Below are 22,599 nucleotides of genomic sequence, written 5' to 3' on the forward strand. Positions count from 1 at the left end.
TAACAATGCTAATCATTCCTATTTTCCACTTTATACTCTTCATTAAATTGATGCTTACCACTGTTCTCATCTGCAGCCCCATCTAACTGTGGAATAGACAGATCAGCAAGAAGAGAGTTTCCCTTCCAATCCATTTCCTCATCTGAAGAGACCTGCTGCTCTTCGCTGGAGCTTTCATTTGCTTCTCTCATACATAATCTGTGCAGAGATAACACAGACATTTCTTAAATGGCAGAAAAGTCGTAAAAATAAATTCAATAATTTGTTCTGCTTGGCAGATAAGAGGCCATTTTCCAATTGTCAGAGGAAGAATGGTAACCTTCGCCTGGCGGAGTGTTGTGGAATGTCACTGTCCCATCTTTGTGACATGATTACACTGAGCTCTGACTCCTCTTTCTCTAGTTCAGGACCAGCTTCCTCATCGTCACTGTTATAGAAGCAGCCAGAATTTCCAGACAGCAACTGCTGGGACACTGCTCTGGACCTTTCAGCTCCAAGACCATCATCAGCAAGTGCCTCAAGCAAATCCAGCATAGGCTGGTCTTGACTATTGTCTAAAAAAGTTAAACAACTAATCTTAAACTTGATCATAACAATAAAAGAGGCATTATGCTTATGCATACAAATGTACAAAAAAAGATAAAAAAAAACCAAATAGAAATAGAAATGAAAATAGAAATTAAATCTGATTTGAGAGTTTCAATACCGAGTATTGCTGATTGGTTGGATTTTTGAGAGAGAGGTAGGAAGGTCTGGCTGTTTTCTAACAAATTCAAAATGGCCTCTTCATCAACAACTGCCACCTCAGCGTCTTTGCCACCAGGTGGTTTTGTTTCTGTATTGAGAAAAGAAAAAAATATAACAGTTATTTTCAGTATCACTGCTGCCAAACAGTGAGACAGTCTGGAGGAAAGCTGCCCACACCACTCTTTATTTCCTATGTGTTCAGTCTTCTTGCTTGTAGAGTTTTGTTTATTGGCAAAAGGCAGACACAGATTTTTTGAGTGTGGGCTATAAATGGTTGGAAGCAATTTTCCATCCTAATTCCATGCTGTATTCCATTCAAGTTACATGATAATTTCTTATAAAAAGTGTGTCAGTGTTTGTTTTTACACAACTAATGTTAACAGCACTGTGCAGCGGCATATGGTGTGGTTTGTTCATGGTTAAAACAATCAGTAATCTTATTTTTTTATATTTTAGCAGCAAATAAATTCATTTAAGAATACTGTGTCACCTCACCTTTAATAGAATCTTGGTGAACAGCCACTTGGCTGGCAGGTATGCAGGGTAAATCATCTGGGGTCAAGAGTACTGAATGAAGGGAGAGCTCAGGGAAAGAGTCGTCGTTCACATCAACTTCAGAACCAGCCTGAGTCCTGCAGTTGAAAATAAATATCAAATTAATTCTGCCTCACTTGTAATCTCTAATTGCACTTGCATGAGCAAGGGTTGGCAAGTCCCCTCACAACACAATGTACAGAGCCTTTTTTCCCTTCATTGGATTTTAATAATTCACGATTTGCTCTGTATACTTTGACATCATTTCACTTTGATGTTGATTTCACTCCACTGCCATGTTTAAATGAAAATTAAGGCTCTGGTGGAAGAAGTAAGGGTAAACGACTATTCCTTGAGCTACCCACTAGAGCTACTAACACGATTTATGATCTTAGATGTGGATACATTTGCTAATGAGGGATGTTGGTCCCTTCAGCCATACTATAAAATATTTCTGCCATCTTTTAAAGCTGCCATCCATAGCGTACAATTAAATATTAGTAATTTGAGAATAAGCGGTGATGCCATCCATAGACGTGCTGGAGAACATTATGTGTTTATTAATGGCCACTAATGGGAACATATGAATTAATTACTAGTGATTGCTGACAAAGTTGACGTTTTAATGTGATTTATAGTCGAGCGTAGGTTCTAGGGCGTAGCTATGCCATAGGTTATGCATAGGTTGTGTGTAGCCTGACGCGTACCTCGCCAAAATTTTAACAATGCGTCCATTCTACGCGGACCAAAAGCACTGTGATTGGTCCACTAGAACCCCTGCCACACAGAACGGGGGAGGCGGCAGCAAGACGATGACGACGTCTATGCAGCAAACGGAGGCAGTTTTGTTATTTGTTATAATACGACAACAGCCGTGAAGTTACGTTTCAATGCCTTTGATGGTATTCTAAGTAGTTTTAAACGCAAGTTTATTTAAAAAAGAGCAACTTTTGGCGTTAAACTGGGCTATTAAATATCCATAAATAAGACATGATAAACAGAGTTTTATAGGACCAACTGCTAGGCATCGTCGTCGTCGTCGACGAAGTACATTTAACTTATAAATGGTAAGTGGTATTTATTAATATCATTGTCATTATGCGTGTACTGTGGTTGTCGTAGTGGCACTAAAATTTGTTGCTTTTCAATATCAATATACAGCTACCGGTTTAGTTGCATAGCTTTCAGCTGCACTCATATACGATAAAAGTCGTTTACTTTTGAATTGATGTCGCTCTACATACTTCATCTGGTAAAATTGAAACGATTGGCGATGAGCTACGTACAGACAAATTTGATAGACATTGGTAGCGCTCAATAAACGGCTCTGGGCATTCGTAAACCACGCCTCAAATACGAGAAAATGATATGGTTCCCAGACCACGTCTCATTCTCTATGAGACTGGTCTCATGTTAGCCAGGCTACAGTCCTCTGGCCCATTTTTCCACATCTAAGATAAAAAAAATCATTAGTAGCTTCCAGTTGGTAGTCCAAAGCATTTTGTTTATCTTTACTTCCAGGTTTCTTCCCACCTGAGCATCGCTGAAGTGAAATCAGTCTATAGGTGGTAACAAGAGTGACTGGCAAACTCTTTGTATGAACAAAAATCCAAAACCAAGCCCTAAACATCATTATATTATCATGTAAACCTTTTAGATTTTTTGCAAATGCTAAATGCTATAATAATGTGATACTGGCATTGACTAAAGGAAATATCAAATCAACTCCTAAATCCTAAAACACACAGCAGCATCAAATCTTTTATTTAAAACTGAAATCGAGTGTGAAGGGCTGTTTTTAGGTAGTGACCCAAACCACAAAGATCCATTGGACAGATAAAACAGATTTTACTTACACGTCAAATTCATTGTCCCTGAGAATTTCCTTAAATCTCTTCATTAGGATTCTTTCACTTTCCACAAACTCCACAAATTCTCGATCTGAAACCATATTCAGAACAACTGAATTAGGCAGCATTTAATAATAATAATAATAATAATAGTGGTTTACGAGGATGAAATAACAATTAAAAACAAAACCATTTAAACACTACAGACCAAAGACGGTATAAAAGCAGGGTGTGGTTGGTGTAAACGTTTTTCTAAATTAAACTATATTTAAAGGATTTTTTAGGTATAGTTCATGTGGATTCCAGAATGGTTTCCTATTTGTATAGAAAGCAATCCGGGCTAAGTTGTGATAGTAGAGTGTACTATAATTTGTCTAATGTGCATTAACCATCGATGATAGCTTCAACTCAAAACAATGCTCCTGCAATGTACCAAATTTTGGACAAAGGTTGTTATATTTACAAATATTAATTTGAAATGACTTAAATTATAAGTTAGTTTAAGTAATGTCAGGAGTTTTTGCCCAAGTTTGAGTTTATAAAATTAACTTTGTCTGGAAACATTTTAGTTAATAAAATATTACCATTAAAAGTTTTGAGAACATTATGTCACTGACATATCATATATATAAATGTGTGTCTCACCCTGTGACTCAGGGACATCAATAAGAGAGCTTTGACTTCTGTCTCGTCGTCGCTGTTTCTCATCCTCCCAGATGGCTTGGAGACCCGGGTTTCTCCCAATCTGATCTGAACAGAAGTACAGAATTTAGGCACATATGAATCAGCATGGGCCACATCCACCTCACACAACATTGTCAGTGTTCTTCTTATTAACTTAAAGTCCCCATAAAATCAAAACTAGTAATACTTATTTTTAATTGAATATTGCAGTGCTCATTATAAACAATTTATATGTGTGGGTAATGTTTTTTTATTCCCTCAGAAACTTTAACCGAAATCTGAAAATGTACTTCCGCCCTCTTGTGCCAATCCTTCTCTGATAATGTAAGTTGGACGGTTTTGACAGGGCATCAGTTAACCACCCCCCTCCAACTATCAGTCTGCTGCGAGTCCCATTTCTAAATGAAACACCTATTTTTCTAGATTCAATTAATTCACAGTGAGAAACACTAGCCATGCCAGCTGTTTTCCTTGTGTGTCAATCCGTTTCACTCAAAATACATTGCAATACAAAAGTAAAGTTGATTGAGACTTTCTGGGACTTTAACTGTCTATTTTAACATTAAATTTATGCATTTGGAAGATGCCTTTATCCAGAGCAACTTAGACAGCAGGACAAGGTTTACATTTATCAGTTAAAACTTTTTAAATTATAATATCTAGCTTCTGATAACAACGGCATCTTGGAATCATGCGATTCACTCGTAATATACCCATGGCAACGTACGCTCATTACGCTAAAACTCTTCTGTGAATTGTGTGAGTCCAAGATGCCGCTGTTACAAAATCTATTTAATACGGGGCACACACAACAAATGCAAATTCAACCATTTGCGCAAGTAGGTTACATACAAAGTCAATAAAAAGATGCAAACTCACGCGGGCAATGTGAATAATGCGAATTGGGCCGCGCATTAGCTCTGAAACCAGGCACTATGCGCCTTAAATCGCGTTAAGTTGAAAACATTCAACTGCATGACATGAAGTTAAATCCTTACAGCAAGGAATGCAATGCATGCAAAATGCAATGCAAAACATGTATTACAGTTTGTAAAGTTTGAAATCTGGATATTTTTCTAACAAAATCGCATCAATTACCCACAGAAGACCTTTATGAACTCCTTGGAGCCGTGTGGATTACATCTGTGAAGGATGAATGTGCTTTTTGTGAGGTTTAAATTCAGAAATTGTTCCCTGATCCCTGTTTTCTACCATTATTTGCTTGAAAAGCAAGGGCATTTACTAAAAGAACTCAAAATGTGTTTGTCTAAAATATGATGGAGATATGTATCTGGGATAGCTTGAGGGTGTGTAAATCATCACAAATTTTGATATTTGGCTGTAGTATCTTTTTTTAAAAACTTAATTTCAAGAGGAACTCCTATTCGAGCAAAGGTTTTCAGAAATACACATAAATGATCAGTTTGTTCACCTTATTTCAATTCATCTTGTTGTCATCCCAGCAAGACAATTTTTCCCAATTATTTTTGCCCAACCCTGTCTACACAGCTCACAAAAGTTTTAAACAGTTTCTCCCTCATAGACACAAGTTTAGTAGCTTACTCTCAATCTCCAGGCGGTTGAGAACATCTGCAGCAACAGCATCAACCTCCAGCTCACACACACTCATGCGATCCACCTCCTCCAGAATCAGAGAACTGAAAAACACACACACAGAAACGACAAAAGGTCAAATGTCACATTATAGTTCCAAAAATAACACTGGCACCAATACATATACAACACAAACACACCTTGGTATGTTGTCCTCCCCCCAGCGAGTGGGCACCGTGTCCCTCAATACACTGTCATTGAGCTTGGAAGTGCAGGGACTTGTCCATGGGTTGGTGGTGTTCGCTCTACTTGACATCTCTCCACCTAATGAGAAAGCCTGAATGTTATGAACAGTAACAATCCTTTCCTGTATTATGTAATTGACTGTACCAGTCATTTCAAATAAGTATAATCAGTGGTTTAATGAGCAACAGTTTCTGTGAGGTAGAAAGTTGTCTGAATGATGCAATTCCTGATGCCTCGGGGGTTTGATTTAACCCAATACAGTAACTAATGCTTTTTGAGATCCCTATATTCTGTACTGCTCCATATAACTGTTTTTATACCCATGCCTTTGTGTGTCTGTGCTGTCTACTCTCAGTAAGTGTGGATTGGCACATTGTCTATAGTGGGTCTGCCATGACAGAAAGGACTTGAAACTTGAAATCCTCTAAAAATGGCAAAGAAATAATGCATTATTTGTAATGTGTTTTTGGAACTGTGCATTAATTTACTCACATTCGGATATATTATGTTTAAAGGAAAGTTCTAGGTGTACCAACAGCATTTTTGCAAAATGTCAATCATCAATAAAGTTCTGACTCACCCCTGGTGAACATTATGGGGTGGTTTCCCATACATGGTGAAGTCTAGTCCAAGACCAAAATGCTTTTTTGAGCTGTCTTAAGTGAAAACATCTTGCACTGACATATCCTAAAATATATCAGTGACATTGTTTTGTCTCATGATGCACATCAGTAATGTTTTTTGTAAGCTATATTTGTAAAAACTTCTTAAATAATCCTGGCTTAATTTAAACCCTGTCTGGGAAACCGCCCCTAAATGTATTGACATGAGACTAGTGAAGCACAGCAGTTTCTTAAGTTTTTTAAGTTTGTTGTCATGACAACTTACTGCTAGTTAGGAAGGTGACCCAGTAAACAGCAGTACACAAAGCTAATAGGAACTTATCAGAAATGTAATGTTTAATCAAAAGTTCATCATCTTGGGGAAGAACTCACACTAAATAAAGTTAGATGGGTTTCACACTAGCACTTTTGGTGCTCACCCAGGTTTGACTGATAAAAGTTTGCTTCGTTGGATGATGTGAACAATGTTTCTTGAACTCGGGAGAGCACCTGCGGACCGCACCAAACTCCACCTAAAAAGGGTGGTCTGGAATACGGTTTGTGTGGACTCCAGTACCGCCGTTAATAACTAGCCTGCGCGCGTGTATGTGCTCATTTACACCAATGACAAGTGGCAGTGATGTAGTGTGAGCATAATATCTGATTGTTTCTGCTTGCCTCCACAAAGGACAGACCACTTTCTTTGGTACAATTTAAGTAATTTTGCAACCGACGCAAGTGGGTTTCTTTATTTATTCTTTTATAACAAAACCAAACTTTATTTCAAATAAAGTAAAATTTAATGCAAACATCTCTGTCCATGTTGGCAGTATTTCCAAGCGGAACAAACGTATTTATTAATACAAGTCATGTACGAGCAAACTCTCCTTTCATTGGTCAAAGAGTTTATGTGGCTTTTATTTGACTAAATTGTTTTGTGCAGGAATCAAAGCTTCATTGGCAACAATCTTACTATGTACTTTGTTAAACAAAAGTCTTAAAATGTTTTAAGGTGTATAATATTAAGCCTTAAAGGATAAATTCTAATACTATTTTTATGTTTTTAAATTAATTTATAATTAAACTGTTTTTGTTTTTTGAAAATGAAGAAAAATAAGCTCTTTAATTCATCATGGTGCTTTAGTTTACCAAAAATATGAAGATTCTCATAGTTTACCTCATGCCATCCCAAATGTCTATTACTAATCACTGACTGTTATTTCTAATGTAAGTTTGTTAATATAAACCGTTTTATTTGCTTTAAGTGTTGGATTCTTCATGCTAAACATAGGTAAAGTGTCAAAAAGTAGTTAGACGTATGACAGTATTTCTGTGCAGAATGCACTTCGCCAGGGATCATACAAATTTTGGAACATTTTTGTAAACTTTCAAATAAACTTTTTTTTTTAAATAAGTACATATAATGTAAACAACATGAACATGTAGTGAATCATAAGTTATCCAGATATAGTGGGATATGTTTAGTTTGTTGCTTGCTCGTGACTCGCTCCTCCCGCTGTACACCTTTAGGAGCTCTGGTTTATTTGAAATGAATCAGTAAAGCTAATCTGTCTTTTATAAATCTGAAAAAATAAAGACTCTTATGATATATGAAGGATGTAATACTACTCTATAGGTACTCGAGAGATTAGCACAAACAGTGACTGATAACTGATGATAAAACATTATGCCACAAATGCTGCTAATGGTGCTTCACTTTGAACCTAAAAGATTACTTTAAAGAAGCTAAAGCTGTTATGGCTGACCGCCCATGTCAGTGTGGAGCTCTTACACTCCAAAACACCTTTTGTCTGAGGAGATTTGTCCAGAGTGTGTACTTTCGTGTTAAATCTCCGGATGGATGGGATTTCCTGATCCTGGTCATTAACTCTGTAATTGATGTCAGCGTCATGCTGAGGGATACACATGCATACACAAATACACAAATGCCTTTTTATCTAGGACAGAGCAGAACAATTACGGCAGAACAGCAGAAAGATTATAGATTCAATTTAAAACAACAGCCAGCCATCTTTATTCGCACACTGCCCTATTCCCTGTCAATTATTCTCAATAACAGGACAATATCCTTCTTCTGACCTGGTCACAGAGAAACATTAGAAGAGCATGTGCCTTAAGTGTGCTAAAATGAGATACTGTCTTGGTCTCTGCTCCCTACATAAGACAGCTGCCGTTTAAGCATTTACTGTAGAATGCTCCATGTCGGCTGTAACTTGAAAATCATACAGCACCTCTCAGGCAGGATAGGATACTCGACCAAACACTAAAGGTGATTAAAAGATCTTTACGTGTATTGGCCCCCTTGAGAAGTTTTGACCTGCACTGACATTTGTGCTTTTTTCAGTTGTTTAAAAACATATTAATGGCAAAAGTCTCATAACACTGTGTTCATCACAAACTGGGCTACAATATTATATGACGGTATATTCCATTATTCCGTGAAATAAAATGATGTTACAGATTTTTCTATTTTGTGCAGCCTGTGGTATGTAAATAAGTGGGTGTGGCTAACTCTGCACTCCTGCATGTTAGACTGAGTGAGACGGAGAAACATGTCAAATAATCCAATTATAACAAATGAATGAGGAATTTCTGTAATTTCATAATAAGCGCATGCATGGAGCTGAGTCGCCAAATAAAGAAAGCACTTCTCGCACATCATGCTAAAAGTTTTCTGAATTTCAAGCAAGCTAAGACAAAACTCGCTTTTATATCAGTGACACGTGCGCTGCTGGAGCGATGTACGGTAGTCTGACACAGTGTTTTCTCATATCGTGAACATCTTTGATTAGAAAGATGAGAAAGAGCAACGGATAAAATCTAATAGAAAATAAACGACCTCCTTAAAACAGACTCCTAGTCATCGCCTCATATTTATAATATCTATATATAGAGGATCCATCTCCATATACAGGTAAAACGCTGCAGTGAACCCGTTTAATCCCACCGGTCACATTTGTGACCGTGTCTTTTTTCTTATTTCTGAAAGCTCTAAAAGAGTTGATGTTGGCTCTGGACAATATTTCACTAACTTAACCAACATAAAATCAAAGAAGGCATAAAGTTTGTGTGTTAGGGAGGTCTAAGGAGTAAATTGCATGTATTCAAATTCCAAGAAAAAAATTTGGGATTAAACGGGTTAATTAGGTATTAATACAGTGCGTACAATATCTTTAATAGTCTATAAAATAACTGATTTAAAAACAAGATTCTGTCTATCAAGACTTATCTGTTATGATCTTCTGGACATTTTCACTTAACACTAACACTACACTGCAAAAAATTACTTTCTTACTTAGCATTTTTGTTCGGTTTTCAGTACAAATATCTAACATTTTTTAAATCAAAATGTATAGTTTTTAGAAATCTACAATTTAAGTGAATTTGTGCTTAACATTTATGATGTAGTGGACTGAAATGAAGTTTGCTACTGGACTATTTCTTAAAGGACACATTTCACAAGACTTTTTTAAGATGTCAAATAAATCTTTGGTGTCCCCAGAGTATGTATGTGAAGTTCTGGCTCAAAATATCATATAGATAATTTATTATAGTATGTTAAAAATGCCACTTTGTAGGTGTGAGTAAAAATGTGCAATAAATGTCAGTATTGTAATTGGATTGTGCAGATTAAGGAGCGGCATTATCCCCTTCTGACATCACAGGGGGAGCCAAATTTCAATGACCTTTTTACATGTTTGCAGAGAATGGTTGATCAAAACTAAGTTACTGGGTTGATCTTGTTCAATATTTCTATGTTGATAGAAGCACCAGAAACCAAATAGAGCACTTAAGCATGGAAAAGTCTGATTTTCAAGATATGTCCCCTTTAAAACAATCCCAATGTTTCTGCCAATGGGGTGAGATTGACCCAATTGGCGGCTCAGATTTAGGATATTTACCAACCAAAGTCTGAATTGTGTAAAAGTATTTAGTAACATCAAAATGTGAAGTGTTTTAATGACATTGAAAGAGTGCCATTCCAGACATCATTTCTGGGTTGAGGTGGAAAATTTCCTGAATCTTAGTTATAGCATTAGTACTTTTCTACCTTTGTAAACCTGCAATAGCTGAATTGAGATGGAAAAAGCATTTTTTAGCACAATTTGAGCTTATGAAATTAAATGAACTGTACTGTTGATGTCAGGTTTAATTTGTGTTAAAAAATATGTTATTTTATTTTGACCTTAGCAAGCATTTTTTTAAGTATTGATTTTCGTCCATCAAATGCATGACAAATCCATTAAAAGTGCTGATCATGCATAAGAAGAGATCCATGTGAACAAATGCAGTTTAAAAATGTATGTCATTTCCTGGAGGTATAGCAGAAGGGAATTAAAGTCAAAGCATTTAAGTGTTTGTCTGCATGTAGCTCCCGGTTTGACTTTTCTGAGATCCTCTACTCTTCCCTTTGCAATCCAGAAGCTTGACCTCTAACTGACTTTCTGTATGAACTGAATTTATGTGCTTAGAATTTTATAAAATTGAATTTGTTGATTTGTAGTTCCTCTTTGTTTTGAAAACCTGAAGCTGTATTTTTCAAAACTGTATATTTACGATCTAAAAATTCAGGACAAAAAATAACTCTTTAAAAAATATGACCGTAAAAATGTTTCAATTTTGTTATATGACACCTGTCTATAAATCAAGTTTACGCAATTCAAATTCAAAGTGTTTTGGGGGATATCTGCCTTCTTAATAAGCTGGCGTGATGCACTGTAAGTATGTCCGGCGAGTACAGTGACTTTCCCTAAAGGGACTTTGGCTCCACTCACAAATGGTTCCAATCAATCAAGCATGATGTCTGTGTCTGTCTGCATTACCCGTCGCTTGGCTCTTTCGAAACTTGACAGCAGCAAGATTGATCATGTTCATGCCGTAGAGGTTGTAATCGATGAAGAGCTGCAGTAAATAGGGAATATGAGCTTCATGGGGCTGAAAGCTCTTATTCATCACAGCGCCGCCCTGCAGGAGCTCGCACACCCTACAGAGAGAGGAAAGTGTGTAAAGTATGTATGTTTGTGTCAAGGTTTACATACTGTATGATAAAAAGAGCACATGTTTTAACTTTCAGTCAGTGTGTAACACTGTTAAGAGCTTAAAATAGATGCACACAGTTTATGCACTGTGGAGACACGTGGGCCCACAAAAGCTATTTTCTACAGTCAACACAAACACACTGTGTGCTATATCAGTGAATCACAGCCCAGAGTAAAACCTTGCTACTTATTAAACACAATTCTGTTCAATTCAGTTTATTTGAAATGTATTACAATTTTATATACATTTTGGTGTATATTTTGCTGTCAGTCGGACCAACTGCTATGGTTGATTTTAATTTCTCACCTTTTGACCATCTGAGGGTTGTAGAGGTAAATCTTCATGAATGCTTTTTCCTTCATATGGTATCCATAGAAAGGCCTAAGAAGAGAAAGTAGGTCAAATCTCTCTGTAGGCTTCATAAAATTTAAGACTATGTTTTTGTTAATACACATGCCTGTAATCATGTTTGTGCCTGTATGTACTACATTGACTAATCAAATAGTTTTGCCACTATTCATTACGTTGGATCTGTGTGAACTAGTCATGGATCACAGTTGTTCCTGTCGTATTCACTGAGAAAATCCCCAAACTTCATTTACATCAGATAAACACTGACACACTTCATAGCTGACTAGTATGAATGAAGTCAGGCAAGCCCTACTGTGCACTTGCATATCTCCAAACGTACATGCCAGAGACGAGAGCCACTTTAAAGATGTGTTGGGTGTTAGATGAGGGATTTCCCATGCTGACATTCACGGCTCTGTCGATGCTATAGGCCACCTGCCGCAGGTAACGATTTGCCTGTTGTCCGAACCCATCGTATGGCACGTAGATGTAAGGGAACACGCCATGCAGATGAAGACATGTCTTCTGGCCTGGAAACAAAATAGAGAGACCATCAGCACACTGCAGCCCTTTCAGAGTTTTTGAGCATTTCATTTTGTCTGGACAGACATCTTTGTCAAAAAAAAATTTTGTTCACTGATAACATTAAAAACAGTATGATCAGACCACTGTCAAGGAAAAAAGTTTTGCCTAATGGATAAACAAGTTCATTTAAAAGGTGTTTGGGGTGGAACCCTGAGGCATCTACAGCCTAAAATACATCTTACGACAAACAAATTTCTTGTCAGTTTCAAGCTAATCTAAGGTTTGCTGATCTCGGTTTAATTTGAATTCTAGTTGTATTGCACCACTTACATTTAAACACAGATTAACAAATCTTAAATTAAAACTTTAATGTATGTATGTATGGCTGCGTTTACACTTGGCATTAACATGCAACCTGTATCCGGATGTTGTCCACAAACACATTGAAAAGACAAGCGTAAACGCGTTTGTGTTTGGAATGTTATCCGATCTGTGTGTCCAGGGGCCCGTTCTTCGTACGTCGCTTAATACATCCGAGATCAAATGAGACATCCGAGAAGTTTAGATCTGGTTAATTATAATCTCGCTTATTTGGTTCTTTGAACACCACTGCTGTTGATGATTATTATGGCAGGATTGAATCTGAGATCACTGCGCGTTCGTGCACTGCAAGAAAAGTCAATACATATCGATAGTAGAAACACTGATCAGCCACGCTGTGATTGGCCAGTTGTTACAATGGCCAAGAACACGCCCATTTTTAACCCCTGCAGTCTGAGAGCTATTGATGGAAGGTTGTGAACTTTTTATGTGACTGAATTTAAAAACCCAGTTAAAGCTACTTTAGTACATAAATCACCATAAATAATTCAAAATTTTCTGTAAAATATAATCTTGATATCTTTACTATGCTTGTCAAAGATTGAAATTAATGATTGTAATTAAAATTTGATGCTCCTAAAGTACTTTAAGTCTCTTTTAAAAACAGTTAAATGCTATTTTGTCTGTTTGTAACAGCAACTTAAAAAGCAGAATAAAAAAACACAGGTGGTGGCCCTCCATCTTCATGTGATGTGCTGGCAGGAGTGATGTCTCTAAACTGGCTGATTGTACAGATCATCTCTGGAGCAGTTGCTCTTTCTTAAACCGACAGCCAATGCAACAATTTAATTCCTGATAAATAAAATTTTAATTGTAGTGTATTATAAGATAGTGTTTTCCTCGCTTTTGTGCAGTTGTAGATAATACACCAACACTTTTAGCAGTTTCCAATAATGTGGTAAATAAAGTATGATGTGCAGTAAGGGAATGGTAATGTTATTCTACATCAAAAGATTATAAAATACAACCGTTTCTGATAGCAATGCACATGACAGTAAAGAAATCCTCTCAGATTGTAGTCCTTTAGAGAAACTATATGCAAGTGGTTAAATAAGTTTACTTCAATTGCATTATTCTTAACTGATTTCTGACTATATTAGCAGTATTCCACGTTAACTGAAAGTCCTGCATCTGCTGAGTCTGCACAGAAAAGTGTAGTAAAGAAGATAAAGATATGTGAAAATATGTGCAAAAAACTTATTTGGTTATTTTGGTCATTTTTATGCATGACATTGAAAGCTACTTGACAATCTAAAGACAAAACTAAAATAGGAGATTAGTTTATTCAAATGAAAATTAGAGTAATAGTCTTTATTGTACATAACATCTATTAGTGCTGGGTATGATTAATTGCTGTTTTTATTAAGGAAAATTCAAACAAATTTAAAATGAATGTGATCAGCATGCCATTCGTTTAAGAATAATAATCAAACACCTGTTACACAAAAACAAGTCGCACAAGTACAGGAAAATATATTTGTTATATTATATATTTTTTAAATAACATCGCTAAAAGATTTAATTAATATATTCTTTTTTTATTACGTGTTGAATTTGAAAAGCTCTTTATATTAATCATGCATCTTACGCAGATTGCGCTCGTATAATGAAGAATACGCGACTGCGTCAGACTTTCCGTATCACATCCGCTTAAAAAGGTACAAACTAATCTTGTTTACATGAAATAAGCCTGCTCCCGAGCAGGTTTGAGCTTAGGGACCTGTTGCTATGACACCAAGTTTAGAATGAGCTTCGAAGAACCAAATAATCCAAGATCATGCCAAATCATCAACAATCAAATCCAGCTAACTGAGTTAGCGACGTACGAAGAACGGGCCCCTGATGCAGAGGTAGTCAAGGACGCTTTGTGATCGGATCTCAGTGTTATGTAAACGCAATCCAGCCACCGTATCTGCATTTGCAGGCCAACGTCACACAAAACCCAGCCCACTATCATCTCATCTCACTGACAGCTGTCAAAAATAAAGGACGTTAGGTCATGGAGCGCAGGTGAGAGACGCACAAATTCATATTTTAACACTGCTGACTTATTCAGGCATATGTTTAATATGTTTCAACTATTCATGGAGAGATTTATTTAATGGCAGAATTTAATGGATAGTTATAATGTTTGAGTTTCCATGGTGACATATCAAGGTCATTACGTGAATGCTGAGCTTCTTTCTGGTCAGTCGGCTGTTTCTCTCTCATTTAAAGGACAAGTTCGGTATTTTAGACTTAAAGCCCTGTTTTCAGATTGTTTATGGTCAAATAGAATGGTTTTGACTGAAATTTCGACATTTTCGGCTGCCCTGAGAATTTTCGCGTGTTTGTGTTTCAGCTCAGACCTCTACAATGGCTTTATAGGTGCACTGGAACAATCCTTCCTAAAATGCATTAAACTTTCGTTTACAAAGACGTGAAACTCACTGAGTGGTCAGGGGTGTTCACTGGTATGCTCACACAACAATCGCTCCAAAAGACGCATTCCAACAGGTTTTATCGTAGTTTTTACCAACTCCATTGATGTGCTGTGAGGTACGGTATTACTCCGCGCCGGGAACTTTGTTTCTATTCTTGCAATTGGCAAAGGCGGATTAGCGCCACCACCTGGGCTGGAGTGTATATTATTCAAGCTCTAAGCGGAAGAATGTACGGGTGTGAGGCGTTTGGGGAAATAGGTCCACAAGTTAACAACGAATGCTAAAACAGCTGTTGGAAAGCATCTTTTGCAGCGATTTTTGTGTGAGCATATCAGTGAACACCCCTAACCACTCGGTGAGTTTCACGTCTTTGTAAACGAAAGTTTAATGCATTTTAGGAAGGATTGTTCCAGTGCACCATTAAACCCATTGTAGATGTCTGAGCTGAAACACAAACACGCGAAAATTCTCAGGACAGCCGCAAATGTCGAAATTTCAGTCAAAACCATTCTATTTGACCGTAAACAATCTGAAAACAGGGCTTTTAGTCTAAAATACCGAACTTGTCCTTTAAAGCAAAACTAAAGAGTTTTTCTCTTTGCTCCCCCTACAGGTTGGAAGCGGAATTGTCCATTACCACTGTCGTAAATAATTTAGCCTACTGCAGCAAAGCTGGCTCTGATTGGATTGTAGGTCTGCCGTAAAGCATGTTTTTTGTAGTTTTCACTCGGACTACAGGACCGCGACCCGACGGTTGGAAACTTCTTTAGTGCGGTTTTGGCCCATAGAGGGCTGCAAAGCGAATGTGTTGCTTTTACACATTTTAAGTTACTTGAAAACACATACAAACCATAATACCATTAACCAAATGCATTTATTCAGTGTTAGTTTCATGCAAAGTAAGTTACTTATAAATGTGTTTGTAAATTACATAGGTACTTCACTTCTTACGCACTATGAACCGGGAATTTAGGAAATTGTTAGCTCTTTTATTTAAATCATTAAAATGACCAGAAAACATAACTAACAGCAGTTTATGGTTGATATAGAAATTTGTGAGTAAACAAAGTAAGCTACAGAACCAGAGCCAAAAGCCTGTTATTAAGTGGAGTCGGGATGGTCATCCTAATGTTTCACACAAATTTGGTTGTTGATAAAAAGCATTGCGGGTGAAAGTCAAGTTCATGTAAAGTCACACCAGCTGAAACATTCATCCGATATGCAAACGCTGCAGATAAACAAAGATAAAACCTTTAAAGCTAAAATTATAAATCTTAAAATGCGAACATCACGTCATTCTCAGTAGCACTGTACAATATAGGATTGCTAAACACAGCTGTAGCCATCTGTGATTGACAGCTATTCATTCAGCACGTCTACCCGCACGGGATACGATCACACATCCGGATACAGAAGCCACTTTGATGTTGACATGTAAACGCGCTCGCCTGATATACTGATGATCCGATCTGCGTGATTGGATCACCGAGACCACATGTTAATGCAAAGTGTAAACCCAGCCTATGTATGTATAAAAATAATAATATATGTATATATGAAGAGTTTGGTTCCAAAACGGGATTAATGCTATTTTTAACCGAGTAACCGGCAAAATCAGTATTGTATCAGTTCAGTATTAAAAATGTAAATTCTTAATCTGCCATTTTAATCTGTCATCTTTTCTCCCTTTTCCCCCAAAACGCAATAAACGCCAGTCCTCCTTCTCTGCAGAATGCAATAAATCTGTGAGGGTAAAATAACGTCAAAAAGATTTGCATGCGCAGGATCATATTTGTGAGAGTGTACGTGACATTGCAAGCATAAAATAAATTTGCGTGCGCAAAACCAATTTTGTGAAGGTGTAAATCAAGTTGTTAGCGTAAGAAAACAAGTTTTGCATCATTGTACTGTTAATCCTAAGTGTAATTCATGTCTTGTAAAACTGAAACTTCATATTAGCACTAAATAAGTATGAACTGTATGCATCTGACCTCAGTTTTTCCGCGCTTACACTTTTGGCATTATATTGAACCAATCAGAATAGAGAAAACAATGAGTCATCAGGTGCCTCATTTCATAGCCCCGCCTTCCTACCTGCGGGGACCAGTAGATGTCGGGTTATTTCAGGAAATAGTTTTCCTCCGTATATGCAACAAGTCATTTACAACTGGTTTATTTGACACACAGAGACAGATTCTGCCCGATTAATTCATATTTGCCGTTCATAAAAGTGTGTTTTTCATTGCACACCACTGTTTACAGACTTGCAATGCTTTTGGCAGTATTTCAGCGCAAAAACCATGCCAAAAGCGTAAAAGCGGAAAAACTGAGGTCAGATGCATACAGTTCATACTTATCGCATGCAAATCTTTTTAACGTTATTTTACCCTCATATAAATCCACTCAACAAATCACAGCGCACCATTTGTGATGGGAAAGAAATGTAAGCTATCAAAATCGAATAATTTACGTGAGAGGCACACAAGAAACAGAAAAATGCCGGCTGTTGCTTTTTCTCACACGACAGCATCAAGCTTCTGTCATGCTAACACATTGACCCCAGGGGATCTTATGAAAAACTTTCCATTATTTTACTCCAAGTCAACAAAAATCGATCAGGACCAAAACATTTTACAGCTGATCGCTTTGAAAAAGTTCAGCGATGACGTCCCAAGAATGACAGCAGCAATGACAGTGTTCTTAATATGACAAAGTAAGTGTTTTGATTAATGCCATTAATGTTTAATCAGTGTATACCACTAGTCAACTAAATGAATATAACATGGCAAAGATGAATGTACATTTATAGATTGATTCAACAGATTTATAGCATTTTGAAAAAAAAAACTTTTTAAAGATTTATTGCATTTTGCGGTAAAACATTTTTTTTTTATAATAAATTTTTGAAAATCAAGTTATGGATTTGAATTTTTTATGTTATTATAACCTAAAGATGCTATGTGAAAGTTTGTAACAGAAAATAGTGGTTTTCATCATGTCACTTACTTGGTATAGAAAACAAGTTTTTACCCAAATTAGTCAAAATGGTTTTATTGCGTTTTGTAACCAAACTCTTCATATATAAATACAATATATAAGCTAAGCTTGTTGTGAAAAAATGAAAAATACATAAAACTTCAAAAACATGTTTTAACTTCACTTAAATAAACAAATATTTGTTTTTTTCATGAGCTCAAATATTCTAATTATTACTGAAAAATGCTTGTCCTTAACAAATACAACATGAAGTATACTTGGCAAGGCTGTGTGTTTGACTGTGCAGGTATGCTTGTGTATATGTTAAAAAAAGAAGTATACTTAAGCCTTTATTTACAACTGTCTGACAGTGAGCTGACCTTGAAAAACATATAGAAAGATCACTTGCATATTCAGGATGCTCTTAAAGGGGGGGTTCAATGGTATTTCATGCATTCTGACTTATTAACACAGTTATAGAGTTGTTTCCTCATGCTAAACGTAGACAAAGGGCCAGATTTACTAAGCGCTTGCGCCAGCGTAAACCATCATTTTGGCGGTAAATAGCGATGTCGGAATTTACTAAAGACGCGCAGTGGATCATTAGCGCTGAAAAGGTGTGGTCTAGTTCTTTTTGCGACTGACCTGATTGCATATGCATTTCTAGGAGTTTCCCTTTCAGACGCAAACATTTTGGGAGGAGACTATTTAAATGATTCACGCAACGCGATTTACTAATGTTTGCGCATGTGTTATGTATGGCATTTGCGCGACTATTTAACGCAGAAAAAAAGCATGTCTTAAATCATTTTGCGCTCGAAATGGCTGCAATTGTTGTTGCTAGGAGGAGACATCGCAGAAATCAGAGACTGCATGGTAGAAGGGAGAGGATTTCCAGGATCATTTTACCAGATAAGTTCACGCGTCTCTCTGCCTTTATTTATCGGCCTGTATATCACATGCACCTGCAGGAGCATCATCTCTGCTTATTTGCAACCATGCGCTAATTTGCGCTGCTCTTAGTAGATTGGTTGGTCATTATGGAAATCAGCTGTTGCGCCTGTGTTATTTAAAAAGCGCTTTTTTAGTAAATAACCCGCAGATATCACCACTCCCATCAGCGCATTTTTGGAATTGCGCTCATGCGCTAATTTGCCCTGTTTAGTAAATCTGGCCCAAAGTGTCAAAAAAGCAGTTGAGCTTGTAACAGAGTATTTCTGTGCCGAATGCACTTCGCCAGGGTTCGTACAAGTTTCAGAAAGTTTTTTTCGATTACAGATCCAACTGACGTTTCAGGGGTCACTTCTTTATATGGGCACTTCCCCCGGAAAACCCCGCCCACCCGTCAATCAGCGGGTGACACTAGAACTTACAAACATTCACATCACGCGACAGCTTTGTTTAATTTCAAAACTTAACAATGGCACGAACGAAGAAGTGTGTTTTTGGATATAAGGACAAGAAATCCAGCCTTATGAAAACGATGGATATAGTTTATTATCTGGGGTAGCAGCGGTGTTTTGCGTGTGTGTTTGATGCGGTGGATTTTCCCAACCGGGTCACGAGTTGCATGCGGTAAGTAAGACTTCTGTCTTATGTTGTAAATATGCGCGTGCATATTATATAAATGACACGAACGTTATCGGAAAGATTCAGTAAAGCTAATCTTTCCTTTATAAATCTGATTAAACTAAAGACTATATAAAGGATGTCATACTACTCTATAGGTACTCCAGATTAACATCAGAAATGCAGAAACAGCGTGTGTTACGTGAGCTTTAACTGAAGGAAAACCTTTTAGCTAAATAATATCACAAAGAAAAATGAAAGCACAAAGAAAAATGGAAAAATCCAACCAAAAAAAAATATCTGGGCGCACCCAATAAGAGCTCACAGCCATATGCACAATGATCCCACACACAGAAAACAAAGCAAAACCAAACTCAATCCAGTTGTTGATTGTGGTCGACTGAGAAGTAAACTGGAAACACATCTACTTTCACAAAGACAAGTTCTGCTGCACAGCAACCACACAGAACTGATATTAAACATCCAGTTTACATTTTAAAGGCTTACAGCATCACACAATAAGCTTTTTACTAGTAGGTCTTAAGCAAGCCCCATCTATATAAACAGACTAGTTTAGTGGGGTGTTCTCAGTTATGACAAAAAATAAGATGCATGTGTGTTCTAAATGAGATAAACACATTGCTAAATGCAAAAAATAAATGCAGTTAACAATATAATCATGCATAGTTAAGACAGCTACATCAGATGGTTCTTTGTCCTATCCTGTATGTCGCTGGAAAATACAGATGTATAACCAAAGCTCGATATACAGCCCAGCCTTACTTAAGAGCCATTAACGCAAAACAAAGTCCTAATGCAACATAATGTACGGTCTCATGATGCCTACTGTTGAATACTAATAAAGAAGAAAAAGTTCATTAATCAAACTAATTGACGAGACAACTGCAGGCTGATAAGTCATTTTAAAACCCAAGTCGATCAACCACTACAACAGACTGAGTAAAAAAGGACAATTGACAAATGCTTTCTGTGCCAAAGGCGGCATTTTAATTCTTGTCTTGATACAGAAAGCATCAAATCACAACAGGACACAAGAGTTTTGACAAAGCTTTTGTAGAGATGGTGGTTTAGTGACATGAACCATACAGATACACATACACGCATGCACACAAATGGCAAGATCCTTAGGGTGGCACATGCTCACTCAGACACATCCCAGCAACGTGTGGGAGCTGCTGCAGTTGCTAGGCAACCGGCCCGGCCTCTGCGCCATTCTAGCTAACACAGTATAATCAAGTGATTCTTCCTTCGCCTTCCTCCAGCTGGGGTAGTAGATGAAGGAAGAGAGGGGTGGTAAAGTAGAGGAGAAAAATAAAGATAAGCTGGACAACTCTGTGTTTCTGGTGGTTACAACGTCACGTGATTTATACTGGATGAAACCTATCTTTCCATATATGTGTATTTGTAAACAATATCAAGGTTGGAGAGAACAAAAGGGCCGAACGTTTAGGCAGGTGATTCTCATATGAATTCATTATATCCTTTCATACCTGTATGCTCCTGCTTTTTTGTGGACCTAAAAGCTGTCCGCCCGGTGCTAGCCTCACTCATGTTGTCTGTACAGTATGTCACCTGTTATAAAGCTTTTTCTTTTCAAAAATATTGCATCACACACCAGAGGCAACGGCCCCAGCATTTGCTTTAAAAATGAAAATATACGTCTAGCTTTACACCACGACGATGCAACTGTTTTGAAGAAACTAGAAGATAATCCTTCTCTTAGCTAAATTTAATCATAATTACAAGCGTGTCTTATCAGCTGTGTTTGACTCAAGCGGTGCTGTGCAGACCAATAGGGTTGCATAACGATTAATCGCTAATCGTTTGCATAATAAAAGTTTTGTTTACATCATATAAATGTGTGTGTACTGTGTATAATAATTATGTAAAAAAAAACACACACACAAACATGCATGTATAATCTTAAGGGAAAAAAAATTCTATATTACGTATTCATATTATCTATAAATTATATATAATAGTGTATATATAGATGTAAATGTTTAAACGTATACATGCATGTGTGTGTATTTATATATACAGAATTATTATATACAGTACACACACACATATATGATGTAAACAAAAACATTCATTCTGCAAACGTTTGGTTGCAATTAAATGTTATGCAGCCCTACAGACCAATTAGCATATGACAATAAAGTAAGAGCTAATTTATAGTTCTGTGTTGCACCTACGCCTTAGCCTCTATGCTGTAGGCCACGTGTCAAGTTTTTTTTTACCTAGTAAATACCTACCTACCTTAGCTAGTAGGCAGTGACACCAGTAACATGCTTGTATTTTGTTGTTGAAGCATCAGCAGCGTTCTAGCAGACCAATGACAGCACTTGCTTACCACATAGAATCGATTCGTTGTTAAATTTTTTAACTATGGTCTATGGTGTAGCTATGCGGCAGAATGCATAACACAAGACAATTCGAGAGCAGACTGCTTCGTTTGCTTTCAAATGTCTTAATGTCATTCAAGGATCGGTCCAAGTTGAACAACTATTTTTAGGATGCTTGAAATCAATGTTTTTATGGTAACCGCTAAAGTTGAGGGAGGAAAGTAAACAATCACATAATGAACTTCAAGCTTTTAGTTTCACGTTTCAGCACGGTTAGAATCGGAGTTAGCAACTGTACCGATCCTGAGGGCAGAGTTTATGGTACTGCGCCCAGGCACGGAACAGAGCAACCATTCTAATAACGCAGGCCTGGTGGCATGAGGGGGCAATGACCCTTCAGATCTAATTTGTGCCCCCTTTTTTGTTACCAATCTACTTGAGGAGACCTGACTTCATACATTCATGAAAGAAAGAAAGAAAGGAAGGAAGGAAGGAAGGAAGAAAGGAAGAAAGGAAGAAAGAAAGGAAGAAAGGAAGGAAGAAAGGAAGAAAGAAAGAAAGAAAGAAAGGAAGGAAGGAAGGAAGGAAGAAAGGAAGAAAGAAAGAAAGGAAGAAAGGAAGAAAGAAAGAAAGAAAGGAAGAAAGAAAGGAAGGAAGGAAGGAAGGAAGGAAGGAAGGAAGAAAGGAAGGAAGGAAGAAAGAAAGGAAGAAAGGAAGGAAGGAAGGA

The 22,599-nt window shown here is 37.1% G+C and overlaps 1 protein-coding gene across 1 annotated transcript in view; it reads right to left on the minus strand.

The window, feature by feature from the left end:
* The window catches only part of rev3l (REV3 like, DNA directed polymerase zeta catalytic subunit), a 62,288-nt gene that overhangs the window by 26,057 nt on the left and 13,632 nt on the right, over positions 1-22,599 (minus strand). Inside the window, exons 2-12 of the mRNA XM_065263698.2 lie at positions 11,970-12,159; positions 11,585-11,659; positions 11,062-11,222; positions 5,570-5,693; positions 5,379-5,473; positions 3,777-3,881; positions 3,138-3,222; positions 1,243-1,379; positions 707-835; positions 320-554; positions 59-198 (exon numbers count right to left, since the gene is read on the minus strand). Coding sequence (XP_065119770.1) covers positions 59-198; positions 320-554; positions 707-835; positions 1,243-1,379; positions 3,138-3,222; positions 3,777-3,881; positions 5,379-5,473; positions 5,570-5,693; positions 11,062-11,222; positions 11,585-11,659; positions 11,970-12,159 — 1,476 coding nt within the window. The remainder of the gene's footprint in view (positions 1-58; positions 199-319; positions 555-706; positions 836-1,242; positions 1,380-3,137; positions 3,223-3,776; positions 3,882-5,378; positions 5,474-5,569; positions 5,694-11,061; positions 11,223-11,584; positions 11,660-11,969; positions 12,160-22,599) is intronic.

Source organism: Paramisgurnus dabryanus, chromosome 12 (genome assembly GCF_030506205.2).
Source record: "Paramisgurnus dabryanus chromosome 12, PD_genome_1.1, whole genome shotgun sequence".
NCBI classification, from domain to species: Eukaryota; Metazoa; Chordata; class Actinopteri; order Cypriniformes; family Cobitidae; genus Paramisgurnus; species Paramisgurnus dabryanus.